Below are 17,418 nucleotides of genomic sequence, written 5' to 3'. Positions count from 1 at the left end.
CGCTGTCTCTGGAGGCTGGATCAGGATTCTCGGGGTGACGGGGCGGGGGGGGTCCCAAGTTATCATGAGTACAGATGGACTCATTCAGTACTTCGGGCTGCACAGCCAGATTTTATGAGCATATGTTCCTTATATGAATTTTATTTGTGAACCTACATATAGATGCTAAGTGATTTTAGAAGTGCACACATTATTACATTTAAAAAATACTTTCTAAATTGCTTTATCTGTTTCTCAATGCCATAAAACCTCTTCTTATAACCAAATGATAGAGTCTGCTTCCCACGAACACTCTACGTTGTAAAACATGTTCCCGATCTGTATTTTTGATATAAAACTCCATCAGCAAGCTGTGCCCTTGCAGGGCCCGTTTTAAGGTCTCAATGATGGGGCTCTGCACTGATGTAGAAGGTTCTGCAGGATAAATCCCCCAGTTTCGGTTTCTACCAAAAATTATTCCTCAAGGATTCCAGTTGGCATGGGAAGCCGCCTGGGCGCCACCTCACACTAACACCTCAGGTACCTGTTCTCCACGGCGGTGTAGACAGCAAAAGAAAGAAGGCAAGCTTCCTTCAACTGGTCCAACACACTCGACTGGCTTATTTGAATGCCATTCCCAGATTTATGAGTTGCTTCTCCACCTCCATTGTAAAACAATAATTTTAATTTGCTTTTCTCTCCAAGAAACAGCCAGAAAGCCACACTTCTATTTCCTTTCGCTGCCATGATTTTGCTTTCTTTGCTGAGTTTCTAAACAAGGGTTGAGGTAAGGACCAGAGGGAACTCCACCCTTTTTTAGGTGTGTCTGACCCCTGCCCAGCAGTGCCAATGGGGAATGAACATCATTCTCCCAGCACAAAGCTGGGACAGTCTCCGGGATTTGCGTTCCGGAGCCAAAGGAAGACATACAAATTCCCCTACTCCCAGGAAGCCTTTCTCATCTTGGGAGGGTGGTGATGCCCTTGGCAATGTTCCCAAGCCTTTCGAGTCTCCTGGGACTGCGCACCTTTGGCTGGGCTGAGACACTGCAGGGCAGTGTGTGGCGATACCGCCGGGCTTTGCCACAGTCCTCAGTATCCCCGAATTTAACAGTGCACCTGTGTCTTCTCAGGCCAACCAACTGCTGCATAGCATGGCCGAGTACAAGTCAGTCCCTTTAAGTTGTGACTGTGCTTTTGGAAGAATCTGGACTATGCCTAGAATTCTCATGCAAAACAGCTTTCCTATAAGCTGTGCTTTCACAATGTTCTATTTGGAGTAAAATATCATAATCAATATAGTATCTCAGTTGTTTTTATAAATCTGTGCCTAGTCACAATGAAAAAGCCAGTGTACTTTCAGACCATTAAAAAATTCAGAGGCGTTATGGCTCCCTCTCTTTTCAAGAATGATCTTAACCCTTCCTTCTCTAGAAGGGAACAATCTTGCAAGACTTTTGTAATTCTTTTCTGCTTTAGTCACCTGGCTTCTCCCCATGCTGTACCTGAGGCCCTTGGGTATCTGAGGCCCTTCGGTCACCCACTTCCCACTCACTACCCAGGAGGCTGCCTCCTCCTCATCTCTGGGGCTTGCTCACATGCCTGGACTGGCTCAATGGCTTTGGCTACAGACAGCCCTTGCTCTTCTCTCTTGCTCTCAGACAGCAACTCATTTTCCCATCCCTAAACATCATTGTTCCCATATCAGTTGCCAAACTGTTAGGGTAGGAGTAATAGTAAAAAGCCTCAAGGCGAATTACAACCACAACAGCTGTGTTTACTAAGAGCTACAAATGAACTCATCCCAGCGCTATCGGAGCTGCAGGCAGTGATTGGAACCTTACAGAAGCACCCCACCCTCCTCAGGATGTTCGCTGGCTGCCTCAGCCTCTGGCTTTTAGAGGAGACCCTCGGCTGAGCACAAGGGGCCTCTTTCACCCGCAAGACTTTTATGTTTTCTTCTCACAGCTGCAGTAATTTGCACTCAGCTGTTTATGCCTCTGGGAGGACTGCCAGTCACAGACAGAGTAGACAACTGGTGGTTCTCCTGAGGGTCTCCAGAAAACTACTCTCCATTTTAAGGCCCCTCAAATGCCTCTGTGACCACCTGCAACAAGGCCTAAAATTCTACCATTCATTATGCAAATCTTTGGACCGGCTGCAACCTCTCTAAAATATCAATGCCACGGTTGAAAGGATGATGTCAAGAAACTCACCCCTACCTTAAGGTGGCTCTGTTTCTTCTGAATGTTATCTAAGGATGCTATATCACCTGTAACACTGACACATGCTTCCTGAGGCTATGCGGAAGTGCTTTGTAACTTCAAATCCCTACAAATCCTTACTTGAGCATTGAGTTAAAAGGCAAGGATTCTTGAGAGAGACTTCTATGGAATTCATACCAACGAGACTGTACCTTCCCATGGATTAATTCAGGCGATTTGCTATGCCATCACCATGGAAATAAAAGGCAGGTCCTTGGGGGATGGGCCATGGGGCTGGTGGGTTGCACTGGGAAGCAAAGGGTGAGAGCACAGGAAGCAGCCTGGTACAACAAGAGAATCAGTGTCTTCAACAGCATGGGATGGTTGGTGGCCACACATGCGTGTAAAGGAGGCGATTAAGGTTTTTCTGATCTAGGAAAACTGGTGATTCCCTAGTACAGTGTTCCCCAAACTTGCCTGTTTAAAAGAATTACCTGGAACCTGTGCTTCTTTTCAATATAATTCCCAGGACCCTTCCCTGGAGATTCTGTTCAGATGAGGCTGAACAGGGTCCCCAGGATCCGGACGTGTAACAAGTTCCCAGCTGAAACTTAACGATCAGGCACGTTTAACACTGACCTAGATTCTAAAAACCAACTTAAGCTTTCCTGCCTTTCCTTAAAACATAAGCTGGAAGTCATTTCAACAAAGCACCCCATAAATCAATGCTACTCCAGAGGATGATGCCAGGTTCCCACACGGACCTACAGCAGAGCTACTGCTTGGAACGATAGCCATGTGAGGGTTTATCAGTGGGTTCTAAAGAGAGGTTTCCACTCCCAGGTGGGAAGAAATCTGAAGACTTTACTACATTGTGTAAGAGCAATAAGCTGACAGGCTCCAAGTCCCAGATACAGAGTCAGTTGCTATACACCCTTCCTATACACCCCAACTGCCAACCCAAAGAAGAAAACCTAGTTTCAACCACAAGACAACTTGGCAGAAGCAGCTCTGGCAGCCCACATCGGGGCCAGGCTGTCAGCTGGAAACAGCTTGCGGGCCAGGTGCTGACAAGAAGAAAACATTCAGAGTCTAACACACAGATTTCAAGAACCTGGAGTTCCTGCTACAGGCACATGCTAAAGGGGGGCCTCGGTCTTCCTCTCTGCCCACCCTTATGCCTCAAAACTTGACAGACTCCCAAACAGGCCATTCAATGGATGATCTGGCTCAGAAGAATCATGGACTTCATCATTCCATTCAAAGTTTCTTCTCTAACCCTAACCTCTTCAGGAGAAACCTATTCTCTGAGAGGACTAGCCAGAGATGATGGCTTCTTCCTAGCCTCCCTAGTGCAAGGTCACAAACTCAAATACCTCTGGGGACCAAATGGGTCATGTAGGGGGTTAGAAAAGGCCCCGAAAGGACTGCCATCCCTGGAACGACCCCTAATCCAACCACAAAGGCAGCCACTACTCAGCCCCAGCCAAGTTTTGGCATGTGAGGAATGAGAGTCCAATTTGTCACACCGTCTACATTTAAGAGAAGCCGGAACTCCAGCTTTCCAGATGAACCTTCCCAAATGGCAACTTTTCCAATTTAAAAAATATTGTGCTGGCTAAACACAAATGTCCGTGAGTTAGATATGGTCTGTGTAGTCCGAGGCTGTGTCTGTTGCTTCAGGCGTAAAGCTGTGCCCTGACAAAAGAGCAGTCACATATTTTCTTGTTACCGCCAGCCTATGAATACGCTTTTCTTCCCTGAAGTATTCTCTCCTGTCTCTCCCCCTTCTGTCCCTCTCCTTCGCATTCTACAAACACAGAATCTCTGGGTTTCCAGTACAATTCAGCAGCTCAGCGTCTCCCTGGCATTTAGAGACACCTCTCTCCTAAAACCCTGCCAACGCTCCTTCAGCCAATAGCAATGGGTGGCTAATGGCTTCCCAGGTGGCTCACCTCATCTTTGGACAGTTGACTTACACTTCGTGTTATTCCTTGAAAGCTCAGCAAGTTCACTAAGCAGCCTATTTTCTGTCCTTTTGAGGGTTATCCAGGACAAATCTGATTCCTCATTTGTTAGGCACTCCTTTGGAGTCCTTGCCCACCCACCCGCAGCCTCAATCAAGCCCTTTTTCCCTGGCCAGACATGCCGGCTCCTTCAATCAGTCTTCCTAAAGCATGGCTCTGAGTCACCCCACAGTTTTACTCCTTCCAATCAAAACATTCTAATTTGCCTAGATAATAATAACAGCAAACTAATATAGACATTAATGAATACCAGGCATTGTTCTAACAGCTTTATATTTATTCATTCATATGGTCTTCATAAAAACCCTAAAGTTAGGTTTTTATTATTACCACCATTTTACCGGTGAAGGAATAGAGGCACAGGGAGCCCAAGTCACTTGCCTGTGATCACACAGCTGGTCAATGAAGAGCCCAGGTGGAACCCCACCAGTCTGTGTCCACAATCCATGCTCTTGGCACTCCAAGTGTCCAGGTGCGCTCGCCAGTGCAGACAAAGGAAGTGCACCCACATACTCGGAGCGTTAGTAGGGACTGGAGCATGCTAGGTATGCTCATGTGGATGAGAACTGTCAGCCCTTCATTCTACACGTAATATGCCTCAACTGAAGGTCCATTATCAATTTTTGGCAGCTCCCCACACTGTTGCCTCACATGAGCTTACTGTCAACAAATCCCTTAAATCTCTTCTATACACATGGATGCCAAGTCACAGCAACCTCATCCTTTCCTCGGGCAGTTGGTTTTATGGACTCTGTGTCTGGCCTGACCCAATTATCATCCCTTTGCCCTATTTCCGATGGCCCATAAAGTTGTCTTATAGGCTGTCTTCTCTGTGCCCTTGCTCATGAAAGAATCAGAGAAGGCCAAGAGGAGTTTAGATTATAGAATCATGGAACTCTAGGGAGCAAAAGAAAAGAACATCCAGTCTTCTGCCTTGTTTTACAGACGAGGAAAGCGAGACCCAAGGGCAAATGAATTCCAAGGACAAGCTGCCAGCGAGTGCTGTAGCTGAAATTAGAATCTGGGAGTCTGCTTCCCACCCAGGACTCCAGCAGCTGCTCCAGACTGCCTCCAATCAGCGTTTCAGGCCGAAACAAAAGTACAGCAAGTACTCATTCAATGTCGACGACAGCTTCTTGGAAACCTGTCTTTAAGGGAAATGACTTTAAGGGAAATGACATATATCGAAATCCATTTTACCACAGGCTAATTGATACGAACAAGAGTTAAGTTCCCGTGGCATATTTCTGGTCACAAAGATATCACCAAACTTCTAAATAAAGACCCGAAACACTTCTAATATTAAACACTGAAATAAATAAGAGATATCCATACATTTAAGAAAGATGAGTAAAAACAAGCGCGATCATTCTTTTCCATCCTGCTTATTCCAGGTCAGGTCATGGGCAGCTAGAGCCTGTCCTGACGGGGCTCTGGGCAGAAACTCACCCTGGACAGCACACCCTCTCATTGCGGGGCCACTCATGCACACGCACACACTCAGACACGGCGGTTCGCTTGGCATACATATCTTTGGGATGTGGGAGGAAACCAGAGGACTTGGAGAAAATCCACACAGACATGGGGAGAATGTGCACGCTCCACAGAGACAATGGACCCAATTGGGAATGGACTTTTTCCTCATCGACATCATAAGAAAAGGATGATGAATGAACCGATGTTATTCAAGAACCTGCTGAACGAGGTGAATGTGTTCTTTTTGCCAATAACATGTAAAAACCTCAGTGGGTTTAAGATAACAGAAAGCTTGCTTTTAGAAAAAGGGAGCAGACCACTAGGCTGATGTGACAGAAAAAAAGGCTGTCCAACGGGTCTCTAGTTCAGTGTTCCTTCCTGTACACACCTGCTCCTCAAGCACTGACGTGCTTACGACAGATGCCACGTGGTAGTAAGGTTACAGTCAGCACACAACCAACACTATTTTTGAAAAATCCTCGAGTCCCCTGGACTGTAGCCCTTGGAATCTTAAAAGGCGATGATTCTCTTCTGATATTTCTTTTTGTTTTGGGTTTCTCTTCTCTGTCCCCACTGCCCCTCGAACTTGCTCTTGAATTTGAGGAAATGGTTCTGCAATGTGACTGCACATTTTTATGTGCCAGGAACTGAGCCAGACAAAATAAATAAATAAATGAAGCAGAGTGCCCCCTGCCTCTGCAAGTTTGGTCTCAAGGGACCATGACAAGGTCTTTTCTGATTGACTTTTCCCCCAAAGGGAATAAACTGGGGCAGCGAGATACAGGGATGCTTTTGAATGCTCTTCTGGTTGGAACCAGACCTAAGAGCTGTAATCACATTAGGTTTCCCAGCAAAACTGATTCCAATTTTATTATTTCAGAATGTAAGCCAATTTGACTTAAAGTAGGTTTAAATTTATCTGGTTGATCTCTACATTATCTGAGAAGAAAAGTCTGGCCAAATGGATTAAGGAACAAACAGGACGACAAGGTTTAACTTACTTACAAAAAGGTGTTCTTTTCAAGGATTTCAGTACATTCTTTAATTACAAAGGTTTTCGGCAGTTCATTGAAAAATATATAACTAAGAGCAGTTAATTCTTATTATGAAATAAAATGGCATTTCTCCAAACTTTTTTCAATTCCAATTTCACATTAATCTAAACTAAGCCCAAGCCAACTAAATTGTGAGCTAGATAATTACACAGTTTTAAATGGGATTCTATCTTGGACTCAGAGGTCACCTAGTCTAGAGACTTTCAAGCTTTATTTTTGATTGTTTAAAGCAGTTGAACACTTTTCCCAGTGAACTCTGACTGGAAATCCAAATCTGTACTACAGATAAATCCGAGCTGCTGTGGTCGATGGGGCCCATACTATGTGGCCGACCCTGACTCCCCAGTAGCTGGATCCTGGCCAGGGCTCCTGAGAGCACAGGTGAATTGTTACCGATCTCATCCAGGGGTTAGCCAAAGCCCTCCAAGAGCTTACAGTCTAGCAATTAAGGACAGACTGACAGAAAAAGATAAATATGTGATCACGAAATGATTAAAATTACATAAGAAGAAGAAAGAGGAGGCTGTGATAGAGATAGGGAGGGGTGACAACTGATTGAGGGCACATGTGTGGGACAGGGTGGCCCTAGGAGGTGAGGACTGGGGCAAGACAGGGAAGGTGGCAGGTGTTACAGAGGTCTGCCCTTGAGGCCCAGGATGGAGGGAGTGGCATGAGGGACCCCATGTAGCCAGAGCCCAGGTGGGTACAGAGCAGAGGTGGTTTGTTCGCAGAGAGGCTCACTACACTGCCCCACCAAGACTGGATTTCATCATAAATATAATGTGCTGTAAGTTTAAAATGAAGACATTGGTGGTGGTAGGGGCGGGGTGGTCTTTTGAGAAAAGAAGTTAACACAATCCAATTTACATTTTTAAAAAGATGACTCTGGATTGCTTCTGTGTGAAGAATGGATTAAGAAAGGCAAGAAATTAGGAATGGAGAGGAGGGAAGGGTTGCCTCACATTTCCGGAACGATGGGACTACATGTCGTTTTAGGGGATGCTTTAAAGCCACACAGTCTTTGATGTCTCGATAAAAAGGAGCTTTCCAAATTCAGTTCACTGGTTGACTGTGGTTGCTACCACCAGGCTAGGAGTGGGGCAAGCCAGGCCCTTGGGGTCTGGAGCCAGAAACAATTTGAATTGCTCAAATAAGGCGCATTTACTCTTTGTAGAACTGGCTGCAAGGCTGTTGCTGACTTTCCCATTCGTGTGATGAGCAGCCAGCAGCAACACTTACCAGTTATACCACTATTTGCCCAGGGCTCCTGCTACACAAGTAAGCCACTCATGTAGACCTTGCTTCCTGGCTTCTGAATCCTGCTCTAAACATGGACTCACCCTCCAGGGTAGAGGCGCAGCTTCTCAAGCAAGTGGCAGCAGGGAGGCAAGATCCCAAGAGGGCAAGTGAGAACCCTGATCCCAGTTCTGTATTTGTCACGTCACGTGCTATAGAACCTTGGCCATATCATTCCTTGGGCTAGTTCCTCATCTATAAACTAAAATGGTAAAGGAGGCTAACAGCTGCCCTCATTTCCTCAGAAGGAATAGGCATGCATCTCCTTAAATGACAGCTGTGGAGGCTCAGAGAAGTATAAACACACACTGATATAAGGTCTTCTTTTATTATCAATGTGTTAGCTATCGAATAAGCAGTAGCCTTGCAGACTGCTTACTAAGGGAGACCAGGCTGAGGGCCTGGGCTTTTCTCTTTAGAGTAACAGAGATTTTAGTAAAATCACATTTCATTTTTCCATATATTGCTTACCTATCAACCAGCCACAGTCACACAGAACATAACCAAGAACTTCAAAACAAGCTAAAAAGACTTCTGATGAGATTCATGCAAGGGACTGTTGACCAAATGCGTCCTACAAGAAAGACTTGGTTTGTTTGGGACATGGTGTAGTTCAGACATCTCAAATTTTTTCTGTAAAAGGTCAGAATAAATGTTTTAGGCTTTGCCAGTCAGAGAGTTTGTCACAACCATACAAATCTGCCATTTTAGTGCAAAAGCAGCCACAGACAACAAACAGATGTGGCTGTGTCCCAACAAAACTTTATTTACAAAAACAGGTGGTGGGCTAAATCTGGCTTCAGGGCCAGAGTTTGCCAACCACCAACATAGTTTAAAAATTGGAATCTGAGTATCTTTGGTCTGGCTTGTATCTGCCAGTTCCTCACAGGCTCTACCCCCCACCAATTCTCACTATGTTTCCCATCTGGCCCCATTAATTATGTTAATAATAGCAGCAAACATTTATTTAGACTTACTGTGTGCCAGGGTGTGTTCTCAGCACTTTGCATATATTAACTCATTTAATCTCTACAGAAACCCTATTATCATCCCCATGAAAAAAGAAGCCAAATGAAGTTAAGTAATGTGCCCAAGACCAGGCAGATGGTGACAGAGGCAGGTTAGAACCTATTTATCTGGCTCCAAGTCTGTGTTCTTGACCACTATGCCATACGGCCCAGCAAGCACCAACTGAACAAAGCAGGATAGCAGATGACAAGATACCGAGCCTCTCACCGCCTCTCAGAGTCGCAAGAAGGCAAAAGTAAAGAGGAAAAGGACTGACTCATTCACTGATTGGCGAGTGACTCAGTGACAAGCACTCTACACAATCCTAAACACCCTGAGGCCGTGTTTCTCAGAGCAACGCATCGGCATCACCGGGGTGCCTGTGAGAACTGCAGGGTCTTGCCCGCCCCCCACCAGAAGGTCTGAATCAGAATCAACATCTCTGAACAAGATCCCAGATGATTCACACACACTAAGAGGCCCTGCTCTATGTACTTGTTGTTACTGCTCCCATTTCACAGGCCAGAAACCCAGGGCTCAGAGCAATTAACTGCCTCACACGCCGGTGCCGGTGAGTTGCGAGACCACATCTGAACCCCCCAGCTTGTGGTTCAGAGGCTATGCTTATATCCTGAGGTGCTCCAAGCAAGACCTTCAGGATATTTACCTCGGCAACAATCATGTATCGAAAAATAACCAGAATATCCTGGTGGGATCATGAATCTGTAAACTGTTGACCCTGCACCATTGATAGAAGAATCAGTTATGCTCAGGATGCTATTTTTAAAGAAATGTGGAAATAAATACAGTGAAGCAAGACTTCAATTAATTTTAATTTCCACAATTTTCAAAATCTCTTATTTTTACAAAACTAATTTTACATTTCCTGATTCTGAAGGACCTTGAATTGAGCCACACTGGACAGACTTCTCTTCTACATGTGTTAGCTGAGGCCATTGATCAGACTGCCCTAGAGGCAGACGTCAAGACTGGATGTCAAGATCCTAGAACTGTGGGTTTTTAGGCTAAGAAAGAGATCTGTACTTGGAATTAAGTTGTAAGAAGTCTCATTTGATGCCAGTGGTCTTGGACAGAGAGGTTTCACAAGTTGGTGTATGGGACTCTGGAGTCAGACAGCAAGATCCCTTCCTTCCCATCCACCATGAATTATAACATCAGGAAAAGACCACAGTGCACCTCGGGCATGGACTGGGGGCCAGTGGGGAGGCGGGAGTTGAGGAGGTAGCCTGTTCCTCCTTAGCTTCTATACTTGACAGACCGTGTTTCTTGCTAGGCATTTGGAACTCAGGGAAGATCTATATATTTTAGGAGATATCCTTGATATGACTATAAGGAACAGAAACCACTGAGGACACTGCAAGGGAACAGAGTGTAATAAAAGGATATATGACCTGGAAACAGCTTTCAAGAACTCTGGCAGTTACTTTTGCTCTCTACCCAAGCTGCATGGGTTATATCTGTCTGTCTGACTGTCTGTCTACCTTCCTACCCAGCCCCTCCAAAGCACCCCACATCTCTCATGGTGGTGCCTCTCCTCCCTGCGGTTCTGCTCCATCACACTCTTGATGCACCCTCAACCTTTCCAAATTGGTCCTGGAAGGCTTTGGCTTCATCACACTTCTAGACATATCCTTTTAATTTCTGTCCCCATGGCTGTCACCATCCCTCTATTCTGCAATGCCAAGTGAAAAATCTCATTGTTCCAGGTTGGCTCTCGGAGCCAGAATTCCATTTGCTAACCACCAACCAGCTGGACTACCTTGAATCAGAGGACAACCCCCTGGACCGACCGGCCAAGGACAGAGAGATCATATGGTGACATTCTCCACTTAAGTGCCCTGACAGGTGGAGAGATTTTCTCAAAAGGTGGGGGAGGACAGTGGAGTAGGACTGACAGCACAGCAGGTATCTTCCCAATTTCAATGAGTCGTAGAATCTGAAGGTGGAGAGGAGGGCCTCCCTAGATCATCTGTTCCAAGCCTATCCACATGCTCTGTAGCAATCCTAAAGGGGACTGACAGTGTCACTCCCCTTCCCAAAGATCTCTGAGGCAGAGGGGGATGGGGATGGTGATGGGGAGAGAATGGGGCAAGGGATGAGAAAAATGAGTCCCAAAACTTCCTGCTAGCTAAAGTTGGTGTCAAATGCAACTCTGGGAATGTGGATGCAGGAACATTGCACTTAAAAGGTGCATCTGTTATCATGGATATATATATACCTTTTGACCCAGCAATTGCACTTCTGGGTATTTAGCCAAAGCAAACCAAAACAATAATTTGTAAAGATCTATGCACTCCAATATTCATAGCAGCACAATTTATAATAGCCAAGATAGAAATCATCATAAATGCCCATCAACGGATGATTGGATAAAGAAATTATGGTTTATATATACAATGGAATATTACTCAGCCATTAAAAAAAATGAAATCCTACCATTTGCAATGACATGGATGGACCTACAGGTTATTATGCTGAATGAAATAAGTCAGACAGAGAAAGATAAATATCATATGATTTCACTTATACGCAGAATCTAAGGAATGAAAAGAACAAACTAATCAAAAACAGACTCACAAATATAGTGGACAATTTGGTGATAGAGGGGAGGTGGACTGGGGGGCCGGGAGGATTGGGTGAAGGGCTAAAGAAGTACAAATTAGTAGTTGATAGCTGGTCACAGGGATGGGGAGCATGGCATAGGGAATGCAGTTAGCATTAATATGATGACTAGGTGGAGGGTCATGGGAGGGAGAGAGCAATTGTGGGGATCGTTTTATGAACTATATAGGTGTCTAACCAATCTACTGTATACTTGAAACTAATTTAAATAAAATTTATTTTATAAAAGGTGCATCTGTTTTCTGTGCACATTTACTAGGTTTCCACTGGCTCGGGACGTTTCAGAAAAAGAAGCTGAACTCTCACATATTGTGCTATGTTTCAAAGCTTGAGATGATGTCCTGAATTTATGTGAAACTTAACAGTACTTTTAATCTTTTTCGCAGCTTTCTTATTAAAGAATGCTGGGTAATGCTGATGTAATAAAGTTGAAATAACAGCCGAGCGTTTTGGTATTCAGACAAAGACTAATGTAGACAGGCTGCCCTCGGAGTTCTGTAATAGCTGGGCAATGCACAGCACATGAAAGTTCAGGTCGTCTGTAGAATTTCAGAAGAATTTCCAAATCACACCCCAAATCACGTGGTTAACACTTTTGGAATTCTGACTGGCACCAAGAAATCATCCTTTTAGTGACAGCATTATTTTATCCACAAAAAAGTGACCAAAAAACTTTCAGAACCAATTTATTGTTTTATTTTTCTAGGAAAATCGAAAAAGCTGCTAGAGGCATCTAGGAGGAAGCTGTACTTGGTTTCGAAATGGAAGTGATATTATTTCAGGGTCAAGTCCTCAGAGACATGCAAACCATTTTCTTTGAGTAGGTGCAGAGAGGAGAAGGCAGTTACACTTTAAAAGCCCATATCTTCCTGAAACCAGTCCCATCACAACCAGGCTGAGACAAGAACACCCAATGTGTCTTTTTTAACCCAAGTGGGGCTGAAAGTCAATTGAAAAATGCTCTGTTAACACAGGGCAAATTTTGATACAAAGATGTATAAATTCATGGGAACATTTTAAATAACCATTTATAATCTTGACTGATTGTATTTGACTTGAGAGGAGAAAATGTGGAATAATACAGATAGAATGTAAATCTTATTTTCCAGCCCGGGTTTCTCAGTCTCAGCACTACTGCTACTTTGTGCCTGGTGATTCTCTGCTGTGAGGCTGTCCTCTGCACTGTCGGATGTTTAGTTGCACTCCTGACCTCCACCCACTAGATGCCAGTAGTTCCTCTCCTCAGTCACGACAACCAAAATGGTCTCCAGACATTACCACATGTCCTCTCGGGAGATAAAACTGACTCCAGTTGAGAACCACTGTTCTATTTATTTATTTAATTTTAGGCGAGGCAACCTTTGGTTGACCTCACAGATTGCAAGGAACTTGTCAGCTTATTTTATTTTATTTTATTTTTTTACGCCTACAGCATCTGGTCTTCCTAGGTGGTCTCCCATCCAAGTACTAACCAGGCCCGACCCTGCTTAGCTTCCGAAATCAGACGGGATTGGGATTGTTCAGGGTAGCATGGCCATAGACGAGAACCACTGTTCAAAATGAAAAATTATAGCTGTTTATAGCAAAGACAGTTATCTGGAATTAAATTAGCCTCCCTGGAAACAGGCATATTTAATTGTCTCATAGGCATCGTTAGCATTTTAGAACTGAAGAAAAGGCAGTATTACTTTTCCTTTTTTGAACATGGGGTCAGAAAACCACTGGCAAGGAATTCTCACCCTGTACATCATGTGTGCTCCCCAGTGGGAAGATTTCTAACTTCCTCAATAAAGAAAACATGATAACATGGGACCACCATTCCTGATCATTTGAGAAAGTGATTAACTTTTATATTTTGAAAGAGGCATGTTTTGAACTCTTGGAGTCTCCTCTGTCCTACATGAACATGGACTCAAAAGTAATTATGACATTTGCATACTTTCATATAAAAAGATTTGCATGTTGTGTCAATAGGTCATGCCTCAGTCGGTTCTTCTCTCGTTTACCTTCCCCATATATGCCCTGAAAATCATTCAGGAGGGCCAAGGGGCTCTCTAGGGCCCAACAGCACAATGCTTTCAGAAAACCTGGCTCAGTCTGTGGCCAAGAATGCTGTTTTGTCCAAGATCTCCTGAGCAAACTACCCTCAGTCAACCCCAGCAGGCATTTCTCCCTTCCTGGTTAGTTGAGTACTGGCCACTGTGAGTTCTGACTATAACTAAGAGGATGCAAAGGCCACTGCACTCCCCGGGCAAAGGGAGCTAGCTGTCTATCTTCGTACACCATTTCCCAAAAGGCAGAGGCAAAGAGCCACTTGGCAAAGGGTCTCTCTCAGCAATGCCTTGTTCCGGAAAGATATCCAGACCCTGTGAGAACTGGAACTGGGCTTTTGGAAGCAAGTACAGGATGTGAAAGCAGCTGTATGTAATGTGAATGTCACTTCCAACATGCAAAGAGTGAAAGGTTTTGCTGGGCAGCCACTGTATGGATGAGCAGGTACAGCCTTTATTAGATCCCCAAATGATGAGCAACCAAATCCTTGCATAATCTTGTTTACTTCTAAGCAGATCCCATTAAGCCCTGGGCACTTGGTTTGATTGCTCCCCAGATCAAAGTTAAATTAAATTACCTGACAAGCGTCTTTGAGAGAGAGAGAGAGAGAGAGAAAGACAGACAGACAGACAGACAGACACTTACACAGACTGACTCACCTTCCAGAAGCTATCCACTTTGCCATACACAAGGGACTGGTTCTGCCTTTTGATTTCGTTAATGTGGTGGATGTCACTGGAGTTCAGGTGCTGCTCAACCACAAATCCCAGAAAGCTGTTGTCTGGGGTATGAGCTGATGTGGAAAGGAAAGGACATGGCAGTTAGGATTTAATCAGCAAGAAGAAACAACAATTACAAATTTAACACAAGCCATCTCGCTCATAATTAAATGTCTTCGTTTTACCCTGTTCTTTCTTACCTGGGAAGGTAAAGGATTACCTGCTCCCACATCACCCCAGCACAACCTTCACATGAGAATAGTTCTCTTCAGGATGGATTAACTTGACCCAAATCCTGAACCAATTCCTGCCTTTTTTTTTTTTTTTTTTTAGTGTAAAGTACAGTTGTCTAAAAAACATTCAGCTCTGTGCTCTCCTCCTTCCTATTTCCTCCGAACAAGGCTACTGTCTCCTGACGGAAATGCCCTCATCTGGGTTTTACCAACCAATAACCAGAACTTTGGAGGGAGCAGGGCTGGATCAGTGGTTCTCAACAGGTGTGGGGGCGCTGTCAGTGGAGCATATACACCATCTGATCCAGCTCCAGCTATGTTCACTGTCCAGTTAGGTAAAAGAGTTGGGAGCAAAACAAAGGCACATTACCCCAACCTTATACCTCCTTAAAGAATTACAAAAGATGGATGGAATAAGAATAAAAAAGGAAGCTCACTAGGATGTAACCCATCCCCAAAAGCCAGCCACCACAAAGAACCGTGTCCAGTCTACAGAACAGACTATTCTGGAAGAGAAAAGGCCTTTTACTCTGGATCGCTCATCATCTGAGTTCTAAAACGTCTCTATTTTAACACTTGACCAAAGGGGAAAGCAGCCCCATGCCCTCATCAAATGTTTTGTTTCTTGTGCCTACAATTTTAAAAGGAATTTCACCAAAAAGCAACAATCAGAAAACAATTCCGTCTTGATGAAACAGACCCTCCTCTCCTACACATTCACTCTACCCAGAGAAATCTGTTTCTCAAGATGACCCTGCAGAGGCCCCACAATATTAAATGAAGCAACTTCTCTGTCTGACTCTGACCTGAAAAGAAGAGCTGAAAGTAACTTAAATGGAGACATACTTGATATTCAGGAAAATCCGCACCGTGTATATTCATTCAACACAACCATATTCCTTTACAGGTGGGTGATAAACAGACGGAGGAAGTTGGGTCATTTCTCCAGTTCTGGTTTTCTCAAAACTCAGGAGCTCATTCCCAGGCAGGGAGCTGCACAGAAGCCCTTTGAGAGGAGCAGGGGTGGGCAGGCCTGCAAAGGCCTAGGAATCTGAAGCGCCACGCCCCGCTCTCCAACTCTCTGAGTGAAGATGAACAAGGGGGCACTGGCAGAAAGCCCCGAACGGCCAAGGGGCATAAAATACTGTGTTATCACCATCCAGCCTCCCAAGCTTTTGCCTAATGGGGGTGACAGAACGAGGAGATAATAGGGTTGTGACTGGGAAGTTGAGCTAGGTCTCGCCAATCTGTTATTTCATTTCTGTGTTTTTGAACACGTGCCCAGAGGCAACGGCAATGGCTGCAGTTGGCTGGAAAGTAAATTACTGAATAAATTCTACTGCCAACAAAAGGTAATCGTTGCTTTTTTTTATTATTATTTTTTGAGGAGCTAGGGGGAGGGGATTTGAAGGTTTATGGGGGCAGGGAAGAGAGCTTTCGTGAATTCTAAATTCTAAATGAGACAGCGTTAAATATTTCTTTGTAAATCCTCGTTAACTGTAAAAATTTTGACACTTTTGAAATCTCACACTTTTGAGACTGTGTTTTTCATCTTTAGAAAATATATGTGATGACTAAAGCTTCATGCTTTGATACCTGTCTGCAACTCCATGATCTAGACTCTATGTTGGAACTTAAAAAAAAAGTAATCTAGCATCTAAAACATTTAATACATCTTATTTCACATAATAATACACTCAGGTGTAGCAAAAAACAAAATGGTCGTTAAACTCATAAAAGAAAAAATATTCATGTATGTTGTATATATTTTTGTGTCAAAGATTCCCATAGTTTCTAGTTTAGTGAGAGGACTGAGGAGTAAATAATCTATTCAAAAACTTGTGAGAAATGGCACTTGTATTCTGACTATAATTTGGTACTAAATCAACTCTGACACTATATGAAGAATGAATTCTGCACACGAGCTCCCCTCCAAGTTTTCATCCAAATACATTATTTCAACACCTCTCTCATCTGGAGCTATTAACTTGAGAATCGACAACCTGCAAGTGCAGTTTCAGGACCTCAGATGAGACTTAAGGAGAAACAGCAGCAGTGCTAACAAATAGCAGTGCCACATTTCATGAGCACTGGCAAGACCCCCCCGCCCCCCCATATTTTTTTCTAGGTAACGCTGAACCTGTCACAGGATGCTGAGTGTCGGCAACATGAGGGGTTGCTCACCTGTGACTCGGCCTGCGGTTACTTCCAAGAGCTAGCCAGCAGCTGGGTACCTCCCTGGTGACATCCTAAAATTGCTCATGATAAATCAAAAGCCACAAGTACAGGCTGATGCAATCTGAAATGACCTTTGTGTGGAGACCTAACCTTACACCAAGCTTTGCCTTTAGCCCTGACTTAAGATGGGAACACGGACTTCAGCTGTGCTGGGAGGGTTTTAAAAAAGAAGGTCTTTACATCTCAAGGTAAATCGAAGAAATCTCATCATAAATGGGACACAGGAAATCCTGTACTTTTGGAGATCACGCCACTGCAGGAGATCAACAAATGTGTTTTTAAAAAATGGCTGATATTTGAGTTCTGACTACGTGCTGAGTTCTGTGCTACATGCTTTCTAGTAACTATTTCATTTTGTCTTCATGAAAACCTGATAAAATGTTTGTACAGAGAGTTAAACTGCCCATGTCTGCATGCTACAATGTTGGGATTCAGAGACAGACCAGCTGGTTCCAGAGTCCACGCTCCTTAAAGCACTTCTAGTGTACA

General features: G+C 44.2%; 1 protein-coding gene and 1 pseudogene across 6 annotated transcripts in view; both read right to left on the bottom strand.

Annotated features, from left to right (window-relative positions):
- MGAT5 (alpha-1,6-mannosylglycoprotein 6-beta-N-acetylglucosaminyltransferase) overlaps window positions 1-17,418 on the bottom strand; it is a 324,384-nt gene that overhangs the window by 72,965 nt on the left and 234,001 nt on the right. For all 6 annotated transcript variants that reach the window (XM_039874524.1, XM_039874520.1, XM_039874521.1 and 3 more), the window contains one exon: window positions 14,399-14,532. In XM_039874524.1, coding sequence (XP_039730458.1) covers window positions 14,399-14,532 — 134 coding nt within the window. The remainder of the gene's footprint in view (window positions 1-14,398; window positions 14,533-17,418) is intronic.
- LOC120612125 (uncharacterized) lies at window positions 13,111-13,229 on the bottom strand (annotated as a pseudogene).

This window comes from Pteropus medius, unplaced genomic scaffold (genome assembly GCF_902729225.1).
Source record: "Pteropus medius unplaced genomic scaffold, Ma_sr-lr_union100, whole genome shotgun sequence".
In the NCBI taxonomy this organism is placed as follows: domain Eukaryota; kingdom Metazoa; phylum Chordata; class Mammalia; order Chiroptera; family Pteropodidae; genus Pteropus; species Pteropus medius.
This window is presented reverse-complemented; position numbering and strand designations above follow the sequence as displayed.